The sequence below is a fragment of the Dermacentor silvarum genome, chromosome 3 (assembly GCF_013339745.2).
Source record: "Dermacentor silvarum isolate Dsil-2018 chromosome 3, BIME_Dsil_1.4, whole genome shotgun sequence".
In the NCBI taxonomy this organism is placed as follows: domain Eukaryota; kingdom Metazoa; phylum Arthropoda; class Arachnida; order Ixodida; family Ixodidae; genus Dermacentor; species Dermacentor silvarum.
This window is the reverse complement of record NC_051156.1, coordinates 152432530-152451665: the sequence shown is the minus strand read 5'-3', so window position 1 is coordinate 152451665 and position 19136 is coordinate 152432530. Positions and strand designations below refer to the sequence as shown.

The 19136-nt window shown below is 48.4% G+C and overlaps 1 protein-coding gene across 1 annotated transcript; it reads right to left on the bottom strand.

The window, feature by feature from the left end:
• Positions 1 to 217: 217 nt before the first annotated feature.
• LOC125944379 (uncharacterized) lies at positions 218 to 18358 on the bottom strand. The gene is made up of 5 exons (XM_049664796.1): positions 18314 to 18358; positions 16250 to 16554; positions 9586 to 9652; positions 8547 to 8678; positions 218 to 355 (listed from the first exon to the last, which is right to left on the bottom strand). Exons 1-5 carry the CDS (start codon positions 18356 to 18358, stop codon positions 218 to 220), a joined length of 687 nt encoding a protein of 228 aa, XP_049520753.1.
• Positions 18359 to 19136: the final 778 nt, after the last annotated feature.

Genomic DNA, 19136 nt, shown 5'->3' with positions numbered 1-19136 from the left:
CTGCGCGTCTAGTTTCCTGCGAGAGGAACGGAAACTGAGGGGCACCATGTTTGTTAGTCAGCAATATTGCAAAAGGTGACACCGGTTAGCCGATGAAAAAACGCTCACCGGAAAAGAAAAATATATAACAATTGTGCGTGTGCCAATATTAAGCCAACAGAGAACGAAGCACTTCCTTTGTTTCATTCGCCTGTTGGCTTCATATTGGCGCAGCCCCTTATAGAAACATAAGTTGCATGTGAGGTCCAAGCATGGTCACCTCCGAGAACTTGGACGTTTCTTTGAGAATGGAGGCTCGCCGCTGGGTCGTTGACTCTTGCGGTTGGTGACCCGTAGTAGTGGATTGAGCATACGGCTGCAAATAAGCAGTGCGACCACGTGTAAATGACAGAAACTGGTGGAGTTCCTATCTAATGAGCAGCATGCAAAGGACTCCCGTTTCGCAATATTAGAGATCATCATTATCATCTAACTTCCATTAAGTGTATAGGGGTCTGCGAATAATCACAACTTTCGAATAACGATTCGAATAGTCACGATTCGTGAATGCGAATATCTTTCGAATACATTTTAAATACTTCAAAACTTCCTTTGCTCCCAATTGAACATAAAATCAGAGCAAAAAGTATGGTAAATATTCACCCCCGCGGACATTGCATGGACATAAAACACGAGAACTTGCGTAGTGGAGCAGGCTACGTCGCTTAGGTAGCCATATACTTTACAGGCTGTACAGCGATCATTCGCGCCCTCTGATGTGCCCTGTGCATGTGGATCGTGACAATAAGACTGCCGACAACTCCACTACCAGCGACGCGCCGTCGACACGGCCATAGGCGGACGTCTTTTTGTGTTGATGTCGGCGGAGTAGCACAGGAGGAGCGACACTACAGAGACAGCTGTCGTCAGGAAGCACCGACGTGCCCGCCTAGCGTGATCGGGCCTTAATGATCAACTTCATTCCAGCCAGTGGCGTAGCCAGAGATTGGCAAGCCGAGCCCGTGTCCCCCTACCCCCCCCCCCCCCAAAAAAAAAAAATGAGTTAGTGTGTCTTCTGCCCGTACCCTCCCCGCCCCAATCCCGGTCAAGTGCCGCCCTTCCCCCCGAAAATATTTCTGGCTACGCCACTGTTTCCAGCCATGCACCAGCAGTGGCCGGCGTTATAAAAAAAATAAAGTTAATTTTACAGCCAAGTTGTATAGCTCTACCTCCCATTGGGTCTGTTATGTGCGTAGGCACGAACTCGGGAGACGGCGCGCCGCGTACACCGCTGGGTTCCTTGCAACACCAGCAGATGGCACTCGCCTCCCCGCATCCGCGGCAGCGGAGGCGCATGCCGTGCGCGGGAAAGAAAAAAATTAGAACCAGAAAGCTCGCCTTCGCGCATAGCGTTCGCCGCAAGCGTTTCACGGCAAAGATAACGGTTGCGTAAGCTGCATTTGCCGGGGAGCGGCAACTGTAGCATATGAAGCAGGAGTGACGTAACTACACTTTCGTATGTACAAGACGAACCCGCCTAGAAACTGATTTGTGTTGTGACAGTGCTATGGGAAAGCCACGTATAGAGAGGACTCCTGAAGAGCAGCGTGCATACGAGGTGCGACGAAAGTGTGCTTAAGTGCATTCTCTTCTATATGGGTTATCTGGGTTAACCGTAAGCAACAGGGTATCTGTTGTACAGGTTGCATGTAAAATCATGCAACACAGCTGCAAAACAGTTGTATTAATTACAGCACTATAAACCTCGATGACACTAGTGCTGCCATTCGAGTGTCCAGTTTTGCATCCTCCAGATAAAAATCTCGGTTATGTGCATAACAAAGTTGAATAAATGCAACGGTAAACAGAACAAATTACCTAAACTTGAAAAAATAAAGAATTGGAAAACGAAAGCGGACCGGCTCCAGCTGTAACGCATGGGCGTGCGGAGTCATGTTATTGATGACGATGGTAACATGATGAAATGCGGGAAGCGGTGACGTCTACGTCATAGACGGTCTTTTACCCCGTAAGTTTCGCTTACAGAGACTTCCAATGAGAAATAATTGTTTCGAGTAGATTTTACAGGAGCTTCCTTAATAGAAATTCTAGTGGTCAGCCGGATAACTTTGAGGACCACTTCCAAAATTCGTACTCATTTTAGCCACGAAAGATAAAACCTAAACAGGTAATAACCTAACTGCACCTATTACACGCATAATTGCGCAAATTACTCGTTATTCATGTAGGCTGCGAATCTGGAGAAACCAACGTTTTAGCAATTACGCTAACCGTGAGTTTTATTGCTGTTACTTTAAAAAATTTGGTGCAGCTACAGAAATACTGGGTATGTTTAGTAATGCGGTGCCCTAGCCATCTTTTAGTTCAACAGCAGCCTCTTTGCCTCTGAAATATTGGCGGTGTTGTTGTCTCTCAATGACAATGATACTCAATGCATTTTCAGCTTATTCAGGTTGCCTGGCATTGGAAAGTCGTTTTTACGCCGCTCGATGATGTCATTGTAATCCTATCATAAATATCACTTGTTAAAGCTGATGCCTCATGGTGCACCTTGACGCCTCACGATTACATACTCGTTGTTGCTAAGGTCTACTGTTGTTCTATTTTGTTTATGTATGCGCAAGCGCGGTATGCTCTTGTCATGCACTTGATTTGCCATTTGCCATATCCTCTTGGAGCCATATTTTTAGATGTGAAGCTGCTTATGGTCGGGGCTATGTCACTCCCTCCCTCCGCCGTGCGGCGTCCACACACCTACTGCGCATGTACGCCAAGCTCCGGCTTCCGGAAGCCGGAACCGGAAGCCGGCTTCCGCTCCCGGTTACACTTCCGGTTTCGCTTCCCGTTCCGGAAGCCAGCTTCCGGCTTCCGGAGAACGCTTCCGGCGTTTTGCCCGAATGATCCCCGGGTGCTTCGCCCACTCATCGTGGATATGCGGTGTTGAGAAGAGGACTCGAGCCGCTGCCACGAAACGGCAGCGGCGACAGGCCGATTCTCAACTTCGGGCTCGCGAAGCCGAAAGGAAACGTCAACGCCGCCGAGAAGCTGCTACTGATGCAACGAGGACTCGCGTAATGGGAACTTGAGTGGACCCCATGGCTGCTTCGCATACTACTCAGGGTTCCCCTACGGGAAGATGGTGTAATTTTTTGTACTCACTGTATAAAATAAAGAAAACTTAAAACGAGCGTTTTAACCGCGGAGCTGTTTAAGCCGGGCGTAATGTGTCTGCTGAATCCAAAAATGTGGTCCGATCCTGGCGGTAGTGCAGAAAGGGTCCAAGCCACGGAGCAAGAAACCTTTAGGAGTGGAAACTCCGCCAGTTGCGGCGACGAGAAAATGTCACAAGTCCGCGGAGCCACTATCATGCTGGCGGCACCTGGCGGCCGAGAAAAATTATCGCCGTCTTGGTTGCCGAGGCAACCGGTCACGTGGGTTGCTCCCGTTCGCGGCCTCGCGCGTTGCTCCCGTTCGGCCGCGTGCCTCACAAGTTAAAGGCCCACAAAAACAACGTTACGGCGTGCATGCTGAAGCGAACGCCGAACGCCCGTGTGGTCTGCTTGGCGTCTGCTTTTGAGCGGGAGACACGGGTGCCGCCGAAGAGAACGCGCCCGAGCAGCCCGCCGGGCTTCTGCTTTTTTTTTTTTTTTTTCGCTGCTGCTTGCATGACACGCCGCAAGGCGCCGCCACTGCATGCGCCCCCGTCGGCGCATACTAATGTGACGTGATCTGGTCGCACGCGAGCGCCCGCGCTGACGGGAGTTTCTACTCCTAAATAATCTTCCTCCGTGGTCCAAGCGCGCTGCACATACCCCTGTGAACTAGCCAAGCTGATCCTGGCTAGGTCTATCTTAGCATGGTTGGGACTAATTGAGCTTAGTCAGTCATCGATAACCAATTGATAGCCAATCAATAGCTAATCCGAAAAAATCCGGAAAATGCTGGGAATGACTTGGTAGTGCTTAGCCTAGCCCAAATATGTGGCCAATACCTTGCGATAGCCAATCGATAGCCGTCAAAAGCTCATCGATAATAGAAAATAATTACTACATTTCGGGAAATGCTGGGGATTTCTTGGTAGTGCTTAGCCTAGCCCAAATCGTGGCCAATACCTTGCGATAGCCAATCAATAGCTAATCGATAATCGACAAATAATCGATACATCCGGAAAATGCTGGCGATGACTTCGTAGTGCTTAGACTAGCCCAAATACGTGGCCAACCGATAGCCAATCGATATCCAATCAATAGCTAATCGATAGTAGATTAATAATCAATAAATTCCTGAAAATGCTGGGATTGATTTGGTAGTGCTTAGCCTAGCCCAAAAGCTAGGACTAGCTAGGTGCCCATCTGCTTCGCTGTCTCTAGCATTGCGCTGCCAGTGCAAGCTACGCTATTTTTTTTTTTTTACTTCCGGAAGGTTTTCAGTTTGCATTCTATGTACGCCAGCATAAAGCCCAGCACAATGAATGGCTGACAAGAAATCCTTAGAAACATTCCGACAATTTTCTCTTCGGCCACTCGATGATTTAGAATACCATTGATATTTTTAGAGCCAGAAGGGAAAAGCAAGAATGGAAAGAAGAAAGCTATTTTGTCTCCTCCGTGTCAGTGGTGGTCTTTTCGGGCATAAAATATCACAGCCGTCTTAGCTTCCTGCCCCGCAGAACGTAGCTGCAAGGCTACATTCGTCAAAGATCGGCGCGATTATTCCAAGTTTGGCGCCATTATTCAAAATTTTATAATAATGAATCTATTTAGTACAATTTGACACGGCCTTCGAATTGAATAGTAAGTAATGATAAGTGCGAATAGTTTTCGAATACTTTTTACACATTTTACATCGTCAGTTGTACGTGATGTTTAAAATTGGAGCAAAGGTGATGAATTTAACCCTAACAGCCATAGAGACAAAAATCACCAGACCTTCCCCTGTCGAGAAAATGGGCGTAAGCGAAGCTTATGGCAAGACGACGCTGTTACAGGCGTTCCGCTTCGTTTGCCCTAAACTCGGGGTCTGCGGCTCTTCGCCGACGTTTGGCCTCAACATCGCGCTCCCGCAACTCGGGGTCCGGGGCTCTTCGCTGACGTTTCGCCTGGGCTTCGGAAGCCCTCACGCTAGAATCGGCCAGTCGACGATGAGCCCTTTCCCGATCGAGTTCATGGCGCCGTTGCTCAAACGCTACCTGCTCCTCGGCGGAACGCACTAAGCGAAGCCTTACCATCCAGTCGCTTTCTTTCCTTCTCTTTCTTTGTTCCTTTCTTTCTTCCTTCCTCCTTTCTTTCTTGCTTTCTTGTCCCTTGCTCATACCTACATATCTCTTGCTCATACTCGCATATCCCATGCGGGTATGCGCCACACGTGATTTTATTATCGTTAATCGTGACATAACTGACAAGCATGTGACGTTATTGATGTCAGGACCTATCAGTCATGTTAGTCATACATTCGTACCCTTCCATGCCAATTTTGGTATATACCAAGTGAACAGTTCTCGACAGGTTTTCGATACGGTTTTAGGGTACAAACTTCGCTTCAAAAACATCAGCAGTTACATAGTGGAGCATGCTATCGCTAAGGTAGCAGAACTTTTGAGGTTAAGCCACTGTGATTCGCACTCACTGAAGAGTCCTAAGTATGCGCACAAACTTATTTCTTTCTCATGCTTCATTTTAAGGCGAAAGGCACTGTTTGAAGGCCGTGTTCTGAGGTACAGGAAGTCACGTGAAACTAGGAAGACCAGAAGCGAACAAAGCATGTGCAGCCGTGTATAACAAAAGAATGATGATTAGAAAAGTTAATTATTGATTGACTAGTGATTGGATTTACGTGGATTAAGCAGGATTAGTGCAGATTTAGGCGAATTAAGGTCTGGTAATGTGGATTAAGGCCTAATAATTAAGATTAAGATCGATTAAGGTGAATTAATGTGATTGAAGGTGGATTAATGTGGATTAGGGAGGATTAAGGTGAATTACACTAGGTTTTATAAGGCTTTCGCCTTCGCGTCTCTTAGGCAATAGCCAAGGACACCTGGGAATTTTTTGCCCCTAATAAACAACGCTTCCTCGTGTACAAAGTAATGACGGAAGATTAAAATGGATTAAGGTATATTAATAAGGATTAAGGTGGATTAGGATTGATTAATTTGAATGAAGGAGGATTAAGGTGGATTACAGTAGGTTTTCAAAGGCTTTCGCCTTCGCGTCTCTTGGGCAATAGCTAAGGGCACCTGGCAATGTTTTGCTCCTAATAAACAACGCTTCCCAGTGTACAATATAAAGACAGAAGCTTCGTAACGTTGCGAACTACAAGGCCGCGAAACTAGTTTTATAATTACGACGAAAATGGCTTTTCACTACTCAATAACCGTTAAAACAATATTCATTATTTGATTAGATTGGCTTCGCTTCTGCCACTATTCAATTCCTACTCGAAACGGTCTCAAAAATTGCTATTTGCACAACCCTATGACCGACACTATAGAAGAAGAAAGTAAGAAAGTAAAAACAAGAAGAAAGTAAAGGATATTCGAAATTATACTGCGCAAAATATTGAGGAAGCAGTAAAATATGGACGCAGCATGAAATCAGTGAGAAGAAAACTTGGCATAGGACAATGCAAGATGTATGCACTGAACGATAAGCAGGGTAATATCATCAGCAATTTCGATGACATAGTAAAAGCCGCGGAATAATTCTGTATTGACCTGTGCAGTACCCAAATCAGCCAAGCTACTGTCATTCGACGTAGTGATGAACAGGATACAGGGGCTCCTTCTATTACTAGCGATGAAGTTAGAAGGACTTTGCAAGACATGACAGGGGGAAAAGCTCCTGGAGAAGATGGAATAACAGTCGATTTAATCAAAGATGGAGGAGATATCGTGCTTGAAATGCTTGCGGCTCTTTATGCGCAGTGCCTCACGACTTCAATTGTACCAGAGAGCTGGAAGAACACCAACATTAAACTAATCCATAAGAATGCAGTTGTTAAAGAGTCGAAGAACTATAGACCCAAAAATAGAACCAGGGCCACACTTGACTTCAGTCAACCAAGAAAACAGGCTGGCTTCAGGAGGGATATTCTATGATGAATCACATCCATGTCGTCAATCAGGGAATCAAGAAATTCGCGGAGTACAATCAACCTCTCTATATGGCTTTCATAGATTGTGAAAAGGCATTTGATTCAGTAGTGACACTAGCAGTCATAGAGGCATTGCGTAATCAAGGAGTCCAGGAGGCATATGTGAAAATCTTGGCAAATATCTACAAACATTCCACGGCCACCTTGGTTCTCCACAAGAAAAGTAGATAGTTGTCTATCAAGAAAGAGGTCAGGCAAGGAGACACAATTTGTCTAATCACTGCATTCACTGCATGCTTAGAAGAAGTATTCAAACTCTTATACTGGGAAGGCTTACGAGTGAGGATCAAAGGCGAATATCTCAGGAACCTTCGGTTTACAGATGACATTGTCCTATTCAGCAACAATGGGGACAAATTACAACAAGTGACTGAGGACCTTAACCAAGAAAGTGTAAGAGTGGCGTTGAAGATTAATATGCAGAAAAAAAAGATAATGTTCAATACCCGCCTGGCAAGGGAACAAGAATTCAGGATCGCCAGTCAGCCTCTAGAGTATGTAAAGGAGGGCGTTTATCTAGGTCAATTACTCACAGGGGAATCTGATCATGAGAAGGAAACTTACAAAAGAATAAAATTGGTTTGGAGTGCACACGGCAGTCATTGCCAAATCCTGACTGGGAGCTTACCACTGTCGTTGAAAATAAAAGTGTACAACCATTGCATTCTATCGGTGCTAACACATAGAGCATAAACTTGGAGGTTAAAAAGAAGTTATAGAACAAGGACCACACAAAGAGTGATGGCACGAAAAATGTTAGGCCTAACGTTAGGAGACGGGAAGAGAGCGGTGTGGATCAGAGAGCAAACTGTGATAGCCGATATTCTATGGACATTAAGGGAAAAAATGAAGCTGGGCAGGCCATGTAATGCGTAGGATGCATAAACGGTGGACCATTAGAGTTACAGAATGGGTACAAAGAGAATGGAAGCGCAGTCTAGGACGGCAGAAAACTAAGTGGGATGGTGAAGTTAGGGAATTTGCAAGTGTAAGTTGGAATCAGCTAGCGCAAGACAGGGGCAATCAGAGATCGCTGGGAGAGGCCTTCGTCCTGCAGTGGACATAAATAAAGGTGATGATGGTGATGATGATAGCCGAGACTTGCAGGTGCAAGTTGGAATCCACTTGCGCAAGACGGGGGTTGGAGGGTATCTTGTTTGCGCAGGCCGCCGCTCTTCCCTCGTTTTGCTTCCGCTGAAGAAATAAAACGCAGATAAATTTTCGGTAACCGAGTGATAATGTTCCAGTCGAAACTAGGTGTGCTCCTCTGTGTGACCCAGGCAGACAGAGAATTGGAGATAGGTGGGAGAGGCCTCCGTCCTGCAATGGACATCTGATGATGATGTTGATAGTTCAAAACTGACATAAGACAATGGAGAGATGGGCCAGCGTACCTTTGCCGGTCGATATGCGGAATCGCTTGAGCGTGATTGCGTCTCCAGAGCCGTGACAAAGACCACCGAGGAACGCCTCTTCCTCATCTTCTTGTCGTCCTTCGTCGAAAAGTCAGAGCTGCGCCGCTGTGCCTGCGCGTAGAACGAGAACTGTATGAGACACTCTGCCTGGGTCACACAGAGCTAGGTTAAAGAGGAAGACACCAAGTTTGCAATGGAACATTATCGCTCAGTTACCGAAAATTTATCAGCTTTTTATTTGTTCAGCGGAAGCAAAAAACAGGAAGAGCTGTGGCCAGCGCAGACACGATACCCTCTTCCCCGACGTTTACTTCATTTCAGGTCTAATACGCAAATAAAAACTGCCTGTTCGTAGCTGCCGAGTCATAGGGTTGTTCGCTTATCCTAGCACTGGTGATCAGCAAGTCGGTACTGTTTCCTTTAAGGCGAAGTAAGATGGGCTGGGACGTAATCAGATACTTTTTAGAGCGCAGCTCTTAGGCGCCCATTCCTGCGGCGAGCGCCGGCGTTGTCTCTCGTAACCGAGCGAGCGAGTGCAGCGGAAGATGAAATCGAACGTGGAGGGCAGGGGCCGATGAAGGATGGCGATAGCGAAGAGTGCGCTGGGAGAAAAGCGGAGGAGGAGGGTGTGGCGAAAGCGTGAGAAGAAAAGTGTACTGTCGCGCTAGACGGGCTCTGCCAGCGCCCTCTAGAATATCTGGTCTGCAGCAACGATGGCTACGAGATGGCGCCAGAGCAGCGCGCGTCGTCTAGCTGCGAGGTCTGTCTGCGGCGGCTGCCGTGAATCGCACTCACGCCTCACCCACGCGCTGGCTCTCACGATCTCCCGGTTAGCGAGGCAGTCGTGCCACACTTAGCTCCGTTTGCAAGGTGCCGCACGAGAGAGATTGTCCGCGCTAGCCAATATATCGCGAAATGAAACCACGTATAAAGGTGCGCTCAAATTTCGCGTTAGGGAGTGTCGTAATTGACGGTGAATTCGATTTTTTGAAGATTATTATCTCCAACACGTACGCACCTCGATCTCGTTGGGTACGAGGATAGACTCGCGCTCTTGCCGATCTGCATCCAGGCTGATGCTGACCCTGAAGAGAAATAAAGAGGAAATGTGCAAATGAATACACTGACGTTGACCCTGATAATTCTCCAAATGATTTTATTAAAGCGTGGAAAGTAAATTACTTTTTCGTTCTCTACATAGAACCAGGGAGCTTTGTTAGAATCGAAAGTCGAGTGACCTATAGTTCCGGCTGCTGTACCTTTTTTCTAAGCCGCCCGAAAGGATATACCTAGGGCAAAGGTGTCCAGATATTAGGCTTTGAATACAAGTCAAATACTTTTATATCGAATTTAAGCAGTCGATTCGAAAGTTATTATTCCCCGTTTTTATGTATTCGGTTTGGTAAACTTAGTGGATTTGGTATAAATTCGGAGTATATATGTTTGCCAGGCAGGAGGAAGACATATGTGGCACCTGTCGTCTCGCCACTTCGAGATTCTGCTGCTTAGTCGGCGTTCTCGCAGACATTTATGACGCGTCTCGCGAGAGACACAAAAAAAAAAAAACCCCATCTCAGATCAGTTGTATAAGGCGTAGACGTACAGTTTATATCAGCTGTTTGGAAGGCACTCTATACACAGTTATAAGTGATGCGTTATTGTCGTCTATATCATATCATCATATCCGAATTGCCAATATCTTGTATTCTTTTTTATGTGACGACTAGTTTTGTGCGTACCTGTATCTTGCAGTTATGTTTTTTTATTGTTATCCTAATATGTATTGACTTTTGTACTTGACCCCCCTTACACAATGCCTCTGATGAAGCCTGTAAGGCATTTGAAAATAAATAAATGGATAAATAAATAAAGACAAGGCATGTCTTGTTCCAGAGCGCTTCTACCGAGTCACAGAATAAAGTAGTTTTGCGCCAGAGTGCGAAAAAGAGACCAATCTGTTTTCCCAATACGTTTTTATTCCAAATCCGCCATCAGCCCTCCATGATAAATCAAGATGACCCGGGTCCTGCCCATTTGGGTGGAGCCCGAGCTGTTTTGACCTATCATGGAGGGCTAAAGGCGTATTAGAATTAAAAACAGATTGCAGGAGTTATACGTTATTCCGCCCCTAGTTGGCGTTGGACACGATAGAAGTATACCGGCTTGCAATTTGGGCCTTACCTTCACAATTTTACCAGCACATATGATTGCTTCCGTAATCTTAACAAAATACGGCTATATCATCAGCGAACGCCAACAGTCCTACTTCGACTTCTTGTATAGTTTGAGACCTTCGATGTTGTTGCTTTGCGGGACTTCCCGACAGAATGACTCTATGTATATGAATAGAAAAAAGCAGAGAAGTAGAAAACCATCAGCACACCGAACGTCCCACTTTGAGCCGTTTCCCAATTACCTTGTTGATTACGAACCATGCTTTATATCCACTGTATGCCATTGTGACTCCTTCCCGAACCTTTGTTGCTGTATGAGTGGAAGTTTGGTAAACGAGATCAAATGTGTGGGATTCCGGCATGGCGAGTGGCCCATGACTGCAGCCAACTTTGGCAGTATTTCTTCGGTTACTGGTCCTGTTCGCTTAGATATGTGATTAGATTGCTGTGACAGTGAACCTTACTGACGTCGTCAGGCGGTTGAACTGCGAAAGGTGGTTGAACAATTTGTTCTCTGCTCTTTTTCAGTAAACTTTGGTATGTGCTGCAGGTTATCCATTGATGGCGTATTATTGTACAAACGCTGCACCAAGCATTTGCTGTTCTTGGGTTCTTTTTTAATTTGTGAATTTTCTTCTGTCCTTCTACTTATCTTTTTCTTCCATCTCCCCCTTACCTCAGTGAAATGTTGCCAATTAATCGAACTCAGCCCAGTTTAAGGGACACTAAATACAAACGCTAAATCAGTCCACACTGTTAAAGTACAGTGTGCGGCACCCTTGCGTTACGAGGTGGCCACCGTACTTGCGTAGAGCGGGGGAACAGCGGCCATCGGGGCACTCCAGAGCCAGCCAGCGACGCCTAACGGTAGATGCTGATCTCGAGATAAGATGTGTCTGGGCAAGTGCGGCCTCACTTACAGTTAAGCCCTGCTTTTTCACCGCCCACTGAAGCAAGTAGCAGTGGCATGACGAAGACGCTGCGTAATCATCCACTCCCGCGGGCAGTGAAAGAGCAAGGCTTGTCTGCATGCATAGCGAGCATGCACAGCGAGCACCACGGCTACTGTACCACGGCGTCGAAACAGAAACGGAAAGGGCGCGAACGCTACGTTGATATCGATGCTGCGACGCCTGGTGTGCCACAGGTAAAGCGCATGTTGCTACACATGCAAAGAAGAGACGCCGTGAACATACACAGTACAGTGTACTAGAATACTCTTCTAGTACACTGTAATGCACAGCGAGCACTGTGGCGTCGAAGCACGAACGGACAGGGCGCGAACGCTGCGATTCTCTTCCCTTCCGCTCCAGACGCCTTCCTATTCCGGCGCTCGCTTCCCTCGCGGCTTCAAGCATAATCTCGCCGTTTTCACAGATGGGCCATCTACGCTTACACGTAAAAAGTTTATCTCTAGTGTCCCTTTCCTTATTACTTATCTCTCTCTCCACCCACCGCGCCAGTTTAAGGGCTATGACGTTCTGCTGCTCATGAACACGAGGTCTCGAGTTCGATTCCCACCTGCGGCGACTACATTATGATCGGGGCAAAGTATAAACGTGTCCGTGTACTTAAATTTAGCTGCACGTTAGCGAACCCGAGGTCGTCAGAATTCGGAGCTTTCCACTACATACGCCACCTCCCTTAGCCCCAGACGGGCTTTGGGACGTTAAACACTATGAATCAATCAATCTCTTTCTATCTCTCTCTTTCTTGCGTCACACATGCCTGCGGCGCTTCAGCGATTGGCTGTCATCCATCGTTGCACCGGCTGCAGCTGAATCGGGTGCCGCCTGCCTCTGCTGTTCCCCAGCTCCGGCTCCCTGCTCTTGAAGGGGGCCGGGTTTCTCCACCGGTTCCTGCCGCAGGGAGCTGCGCGCATCAGCGGTCGCACGTGTGATGCCGCTCCGCACGTCAGTGGTGCAGTACTTCGAGCTACCGCTGAAGCTCGGCTGCTCCGCGCTCGCGGACGAGGTGCTGCGCCTTGGAAAGAATTGGCCACAACATGTAGAAAGAGGTCAGATCTAGACAAGACAGAAATTGACGTTCGCGAAACGTCCTTCACGTATTTACTCGCTTTGAAAATGCAATTTTATTTTTACTGCGTAAGCATTTCTATGATTACCCAACGAGAAAACTGACCGAGCGTACGTCCGTCCTCCGCGTAAGACGATCGCTTTCAAGATAGAGCCAGCTGTGGAAGAATACGACGACGAACGCCCTATCAGTGACACGAGCGCGTCTCTGTGACCACGTGACGTGTGCAATCAGGCACGCAGTAGGCACACTTTTAGTAAGCCAGAACTGTGGAGCAGCCGTGACATCGGATGGCGCAACGTCATCAGCGCGCCTGGCGCCGCCACCTGCAGTAGTTTGCTTCCCTAAGCAGCTCGCATTGCGCCGCCTTCCACAGGAGTTCGTGTCGCCGCAGCGCTGTCGCATTTACCGTAATGGCGCCAAGACAAGCGCAGCCGCTGGGCCACTGCTAGGATTACCAGCAGTGTTGGGTGTGAGCACTCAACACCACGTCCTTACTACGAAATGCTTACGCATCATTCAGATAACTCCCTGAGGAGATTCTACCAAAATTTTCTTACTTTAATTACTCCTGCTATTATAAGTTTATGAGAGCGGCTTGTTGGGCAAGTTGGTACATGGTAGAGCACTGCACGGGCTCGGGCTTACCCGAAAGCCCGGGCTCGGCCCGGCCCGTGGGCCGGGCCGGGCCGGGTAGTGCAGTTTTTTCACGGGCTCGGGCCGGGCTCGGGCACGGCGTGTGCTTTTTGACCCGGGCCCGGGCCGGGCTCGGGTTTTTTGACGCGGGCCCGGGCCGGGCTCGGGCTTTCTGCGAGTTATTCTCGGGCTTCTCAACTCTGAAAAACATGTATTTTTCGGTCTCGGGCCGGGTTCGGGCCGGTTTCGAGCCGGGCTCGGGCCGGGCTCGGGCTTAAGGTAAAGGGGTGGCGGGCCGGGCCCGGCGGGTAACGTAGATTATTTCCGGGCCCGGGCCGGGCCCGGGTCTCGCCATAAAAGTTTTGATCGGGCTCGGGCGGGCCGCCCAATGTAAAAACGGGCCCGGGCCGGGCCCGGGCCGTAAAAATCGGCCCGTGCAGTGCTCTAGTACATGGTACTTGGTAAGGGTATGCCAGCAAACAAAGGATAAGTTTAAAAAATCATTTCTCTGAGTCTTTCCGCACGATTGTTTTTTACCGATCCTTCCCTGTAGCATGCCTCATTAGGGGCAAGAGTTCTTAACCTGTGGAAGATTGCGAAGTAGCCCTCCTTTGAGCCAAGTTTCCCTTGCTGTTCAGACAAATCTTGACGCAACCACATGGCGGCTTGCTACTCTTATGCGAGCGATCAATTTAAAAAACGAAAATAAAAAAACGATATGCAGACCCAGTGCACATCTTGGAGTCTATGTGAAGCTAAGCTTTCGTGTAGCGGTTAATTAAACGTTATTAATTTGTCCTTTTATTCCTGGGTCTTTGGGGTAAAGGTAACTGGCGCGCGTGCATGTGCCCTCGCCCACCCATGCTACGCAATGCGACAGACGCGCCGATCATCTCGAAGAGTTCGTTGGCGTTGGCACGATTATAGTATGCGTGCGATTGTGGTTTATGGTTAGAGCATCGGGATGTACTGCTGAGGGACCAGATCCCACCATCGCGCACGTAATTCCATTCTTTTCGAAGTATGTGCTATTTGGCGAGACAGCAGCAGCACCCAGCAGCCATGATCAGGAAAATCCGGGAACGCTCGCAAAGAAAGCTTCGCTCTAAAGTAAAAAAAAAAGAAGAGAAAGAAAAAGATGTGTTCAAACGGCACGCAGTGAAAACGTGGAAAAGAAAATGGACGTTTCAGGAGAGCGCAACAAAAATTTTGGAGGACGCTTAAGAATCGCCTTTAAGAGTGGAAAGCGACAGCATTCAGAGATCATTGAATGCTTGTCAGGCTTCCCGGCAACTGCAGATTTCTATTTTCTCCACCTTCGCCTCTGTGCGCCGCTACCGTTTTACGCGGCCGAGGAGGCGAGCGCCATCTGGATGGAGTTTTCGAAAGTAAACTACCCGAGCACGCCGCAATTCTTATGGTAGAAATGCTGGAAAAGGGGTTTGTGTTTACGTTTCCTCGTAACATAATTGTGTTTTCTCGCACATTAAATTTACAATCCGACACTATCATTTCCGTAGGTTGCAGTTAAGTCGTACTTGACGATTTTTCTGATAGATTTTACTTTGCGAAATTCATTTTTTTGTTCACTAACTCCTTGCGCCACGTGGAGGGCCTGCGGCTTCGGGGTCGTTCGGGATGAATTTCTCCGCCATGGATGCCACGAACGCCGATGCGTCGATGCCCACGCCGACGCCAACGCCGGATTTTCTGCGACACTACCCTCTTAACACCCTCGCGTTAAACGCACAAACTGCATACGAAACGTAATAGGCACATGTGTGCCTTTTTCGTCCGTGTCCATGTTCGCACTCTTTATTACCAGCGTGCCCAAACTGCCACTCTGGGGATGTTTGGGAGGCGCGCAGCCTCTTCTGAGTCGAGAAATGTGCCACTGCATCAAGGTTAAAGACAAACCGCTGTTCTATTTTTCTCTTTTTGTGTGTGTGTGTGTGTGTGTGGGGGGGGGGGGGGGGGGTGGTTGAAAGGCTTGTCTGTTTGGTGTTGAAAACGCCAATATTTCTTTGTTAGCTATTACTGGCGCGTCCACTCGAAATACTTCATTTGAACAAAGCATGCCTTGTACTTGCACTAGTAAAACAAGCTTTCATTTTTTTACGATGTGCATTTTCGCTGCAACTGGTTTTTTTTTTCTTTTTTTTTCTTTTTTAGTATCAACAAGGACTGCGTGACCCCATGACGGGTATACTGGCGGATAACTTTCTATGGCAATGAACGGAAAGCTTGGGAGGCAAAGCATCCACAACTGACAGCACTCCTGAAAATAATTTCAAAGTTTAACTCGAGTTAGTGGAAGCTGGGGAACAAAAAAAGTACACATCTAAATTCATACCGTGCTTACATAAAATTAGACATAAGATACACCACCAGTGTTAAATTTGGCCTATTTTTCGATTATCTTTCCCGTATTGACAAATGAGACACTATCACAAGTGGAAGTTTCGCTGGTTCAGGGTCTGCTCGAATGGGCTGTCATACTCTGTCGGGTTGCTTTTCCGGGACATTGCCCAATTGCCGCCTTTTTTGCCTACTTCTGCAATGTTGGCGTCTTGCGTCAATCCGAAAAGCCATATCAGCCCTGTGGTCCAATCTGAGCTCACGAGATAGCCAATTCGACAATAGGGCGCAATTTTACAACGTCCAGAATAAGCACACCCGGCCTAGATGGCGTAATGAACACATCTGCAGACACTCCACCTCCATTGCTTTCGCTTCGTTGCCACAGCAAGTTGTCCTCCAGTATAGCCGGCATAGTCCCATCGCAAAGCCGTTGAACGAACGTCGCCTCCATATATGGGCGCGTCGGTTTCTCACCGGGCATCGCTGCTTCGCCGCCGAAGCCCGAAATCAAAGCCCTGACGGTCGAACATGAGCACGGCGTCGTCCTGCCCGATGCGCATGACGGTATCGATGAGGCATGCGAACAGCACCGCTGCAGGCCCTTCGGAGAGCACCAGGGCGGCCAGGAAGGCGAGCAGCGAGACGCTGAAGAACAGCCACCGCACGTGCAGGCCGAACGAGAGGCCCACGCTGAGGGACAGCCGTGTCAGCAGCACGCTGAGCAGGGACTTGGCGCGAAGCGCGAGCGAGAAGAGCGCTGCCGCCGTTAGCACATCGCGCTGCAAGCGCGCGAACAAACTGTCTCGTCATGTGGTGCTCCGGTATTGGCCATCGGCCGTGCCATGGTCAATGCGCAGGTTGTCGACGAATTGATTAATTTAATTTGATTCGTGGAGTTTAACGCCCCATAGCAACACTGGTGCTATGAGAGAAACCGCATAGTGGAGGGCTTCAGATTGTTTCTTTTACCATCTGGGACTTCTTAACGTGCTCCTAAATCGAAGCAAGCGAGCTTTTTACAGCGAAGCTGTTAAGGGCTCACTCTTCGATGGTCGCGTCCGGCAATAGAAAAAAACTCTCATTGGCAGTATGCTGTATATGTGAGAGGGACGCGCGCTTTCACGGGGAGCGAACGCACGGCGGAGAGCAAACGCGACTTCTCAGTGGAAGGGGAGCGGTGGGCGAAGAGGGCATCGAGATACCCTAGACCACGACCTACTGAACTACAGACCTGCACAGATCTCCTTGCTCCAGCACGCCTGGTCTAGTTCACCCCTTTTGCCGCTAGGGATAGAACGTACGAGCAGAGTGGCGCTAGTTATAACCTGTTCGCTGTCGTCTGCTTCTGCGATTGGTTCCAGCGCTCGTGCCGCTATTTCGGCAGCCACAGATCGTTTACATTCTTTCTAAATGCATGAATTCACGAATATAAAAAAGAACACAAAATTTGCAAATGATTATTTCTCATTTCAATCACGAGATACAGTAGGAAGAGCGGTGCAAGAAAGGAAAACGAGTACAGCCGGCAGACGATAAGGTTTCCTTCGCAGTTGGGGGAAAAAATCTGATTACCAGAAGATTCATGGGATAAAACATTGTACAATGGAGTAATAATGAAATAGAATAATAAAGAACTTGACATATTGATATGAACAAGGAAATTTAAAATAATCACGCAGACGATATGTATACGCAGACCACACAGAAACTGCGTGAATCTGCAGACGCTGCAGAAGCATGCAACTTCAGCCTTGACTACATGCAGCTTGCTTGAGTTAATTACAGATGGAATAACGTAAACGATCACATTATGGTATACTGCTGTGTGCCATCACGCAAAGCAAAACAAAGCCAGGAATCTAGCATCAGTTTTCACAGTTTCATAAAAGCTTTGCGATGCGTATTTGACGGGCCGAACAAACACGTAAACAATCACTCGATCAGTTAGTTCTTTTTTTTTGTGAGCGCAAAATTTCCGCATAATGGCAAACCGAGAAAGAATTTGTGTACTATTTTACGTGTTATTACATACCACTACAATGAGTACAGTTAAACAATTTTGATATACTAGCTGTTGTCTTCACAAGAAATGTGAAGACAACAGCTACCTGTCTCCGCTACAGAAGAGCAGGCGCACACATTCGAACGCCGCCCAGCCGCCCGCCGAGTAGCAGACGAACAGGTTATAAAAGCGCCACCTATGGCCACCGGTTGAACGAAAGTGGGCGCAAGCTGCTCCCATAGAAGCCGGACATCTGTGCAGGTCTGTAGTTCAAGTAGGTCGTGCCCTAGACTGTGCGTGTGTGTGCCCGCTCTCCCACTGCGGCGCATGCGCGCAGACCTGCCGGCCTCTGCTGCCTGTGCCGCGGACTCTCTCTGGGCTCTCGAGAGAGCCAGCGTTTTGACAGCAATTGATTGCGGTCACACAAACAACGCGCACAACTGTTGTCGACGATGAGGACGCCCAATTCACGCTGCTTAACAATGTGTCAGTGCCTACTCGTCGGCGGGACCACCCTCGCGCGCCGCCACACTCACCGGACCTGTCTTGGTGGCTAGGAAGGACGACCGTCTCGTGGTCATGTGAACCCGACTGCTGGGGAAGTGACCATCATCCGATTCACCCTGGTTTACCTTCGGGCGGAACAGGCCGCCTTCGCCGGCTGTGCCGCGTGGTGGACTGGGATAGATATAGGGCGGTATCGGAAAGCACTGTATCCAGCTTCATGCAGGACCCGTCCCATTGTCTTAGTGCGGCACTAGTTCAAGCAACCCGTACTTCGTGGGTGGATGAATCGCGAACCACTCCAGATTTGCAACTTCTGCGTCTCTGAGCGTCGCGCCGCCAAGCAGAACTTGCATCAGAACATGACCCTTCATCAAATTCCCTCCGGTTGGAGGCCCAACGTCTTACTGCAGTAGCTCGGCGCCATGAACACCGCTTGGAACGTGGCCGCTGGATAGACTGGTGCTCTTAACTCGGCCCTTCGTCGTCCAATGCCTCTATTTGGCGCACCTTCCGTGTAATGGAACGCGGCCGGCGGCCTCCAGAACCTGCAGCTTGCGCGCTGTTAGCATCTGGCCAGACACCAGCAGTATTCGCCGAAACGGTCGCCTACACCTTTTTTCCTGCTTTGGACACAGCACCGCCTCCGTTCGTTGTTCAAAACAGCCTTCCCACGGACGCAGGCACGCCCCCTACGCTCGCCGACATCGAGGGTATACAAGCTGACTTCACTATGGCGGAATTTTTAGCGGCAATAGACCTTTCGAAGCCAGGCAAGGCACCAGGGCCGGATGGCATACCACATGAACTGTAGAAAAACACGGAAGGCAAGGTTCTCGATGTGCTGTTGGGTGC

Excerpts from the sequence above, each read along its gene's own strand:
- LOC125944379 (XM_049664796.1), bottom strand. The coding sequence starts at position 18,358 with ATGACCACGAGACGGTCGTCCTTCCTAGCCACCAAGACAGGTCCG. Across the intron at positions 8,679-9,585 it reads TCGTACCCAACGAGATCGAG|GCACAGCGGCGCAGCTCTGA; the intron begins GTGCGTACGTGT and ends TTCTACGCGCAG. Across the intron at positions 356-8,546 it reads CCGCATATCGACCGGCAAAG|CCGTATGCTCAATCCACTAC; the intron begins GTACGCTGGCCC and ends GCTTATTTGCAG.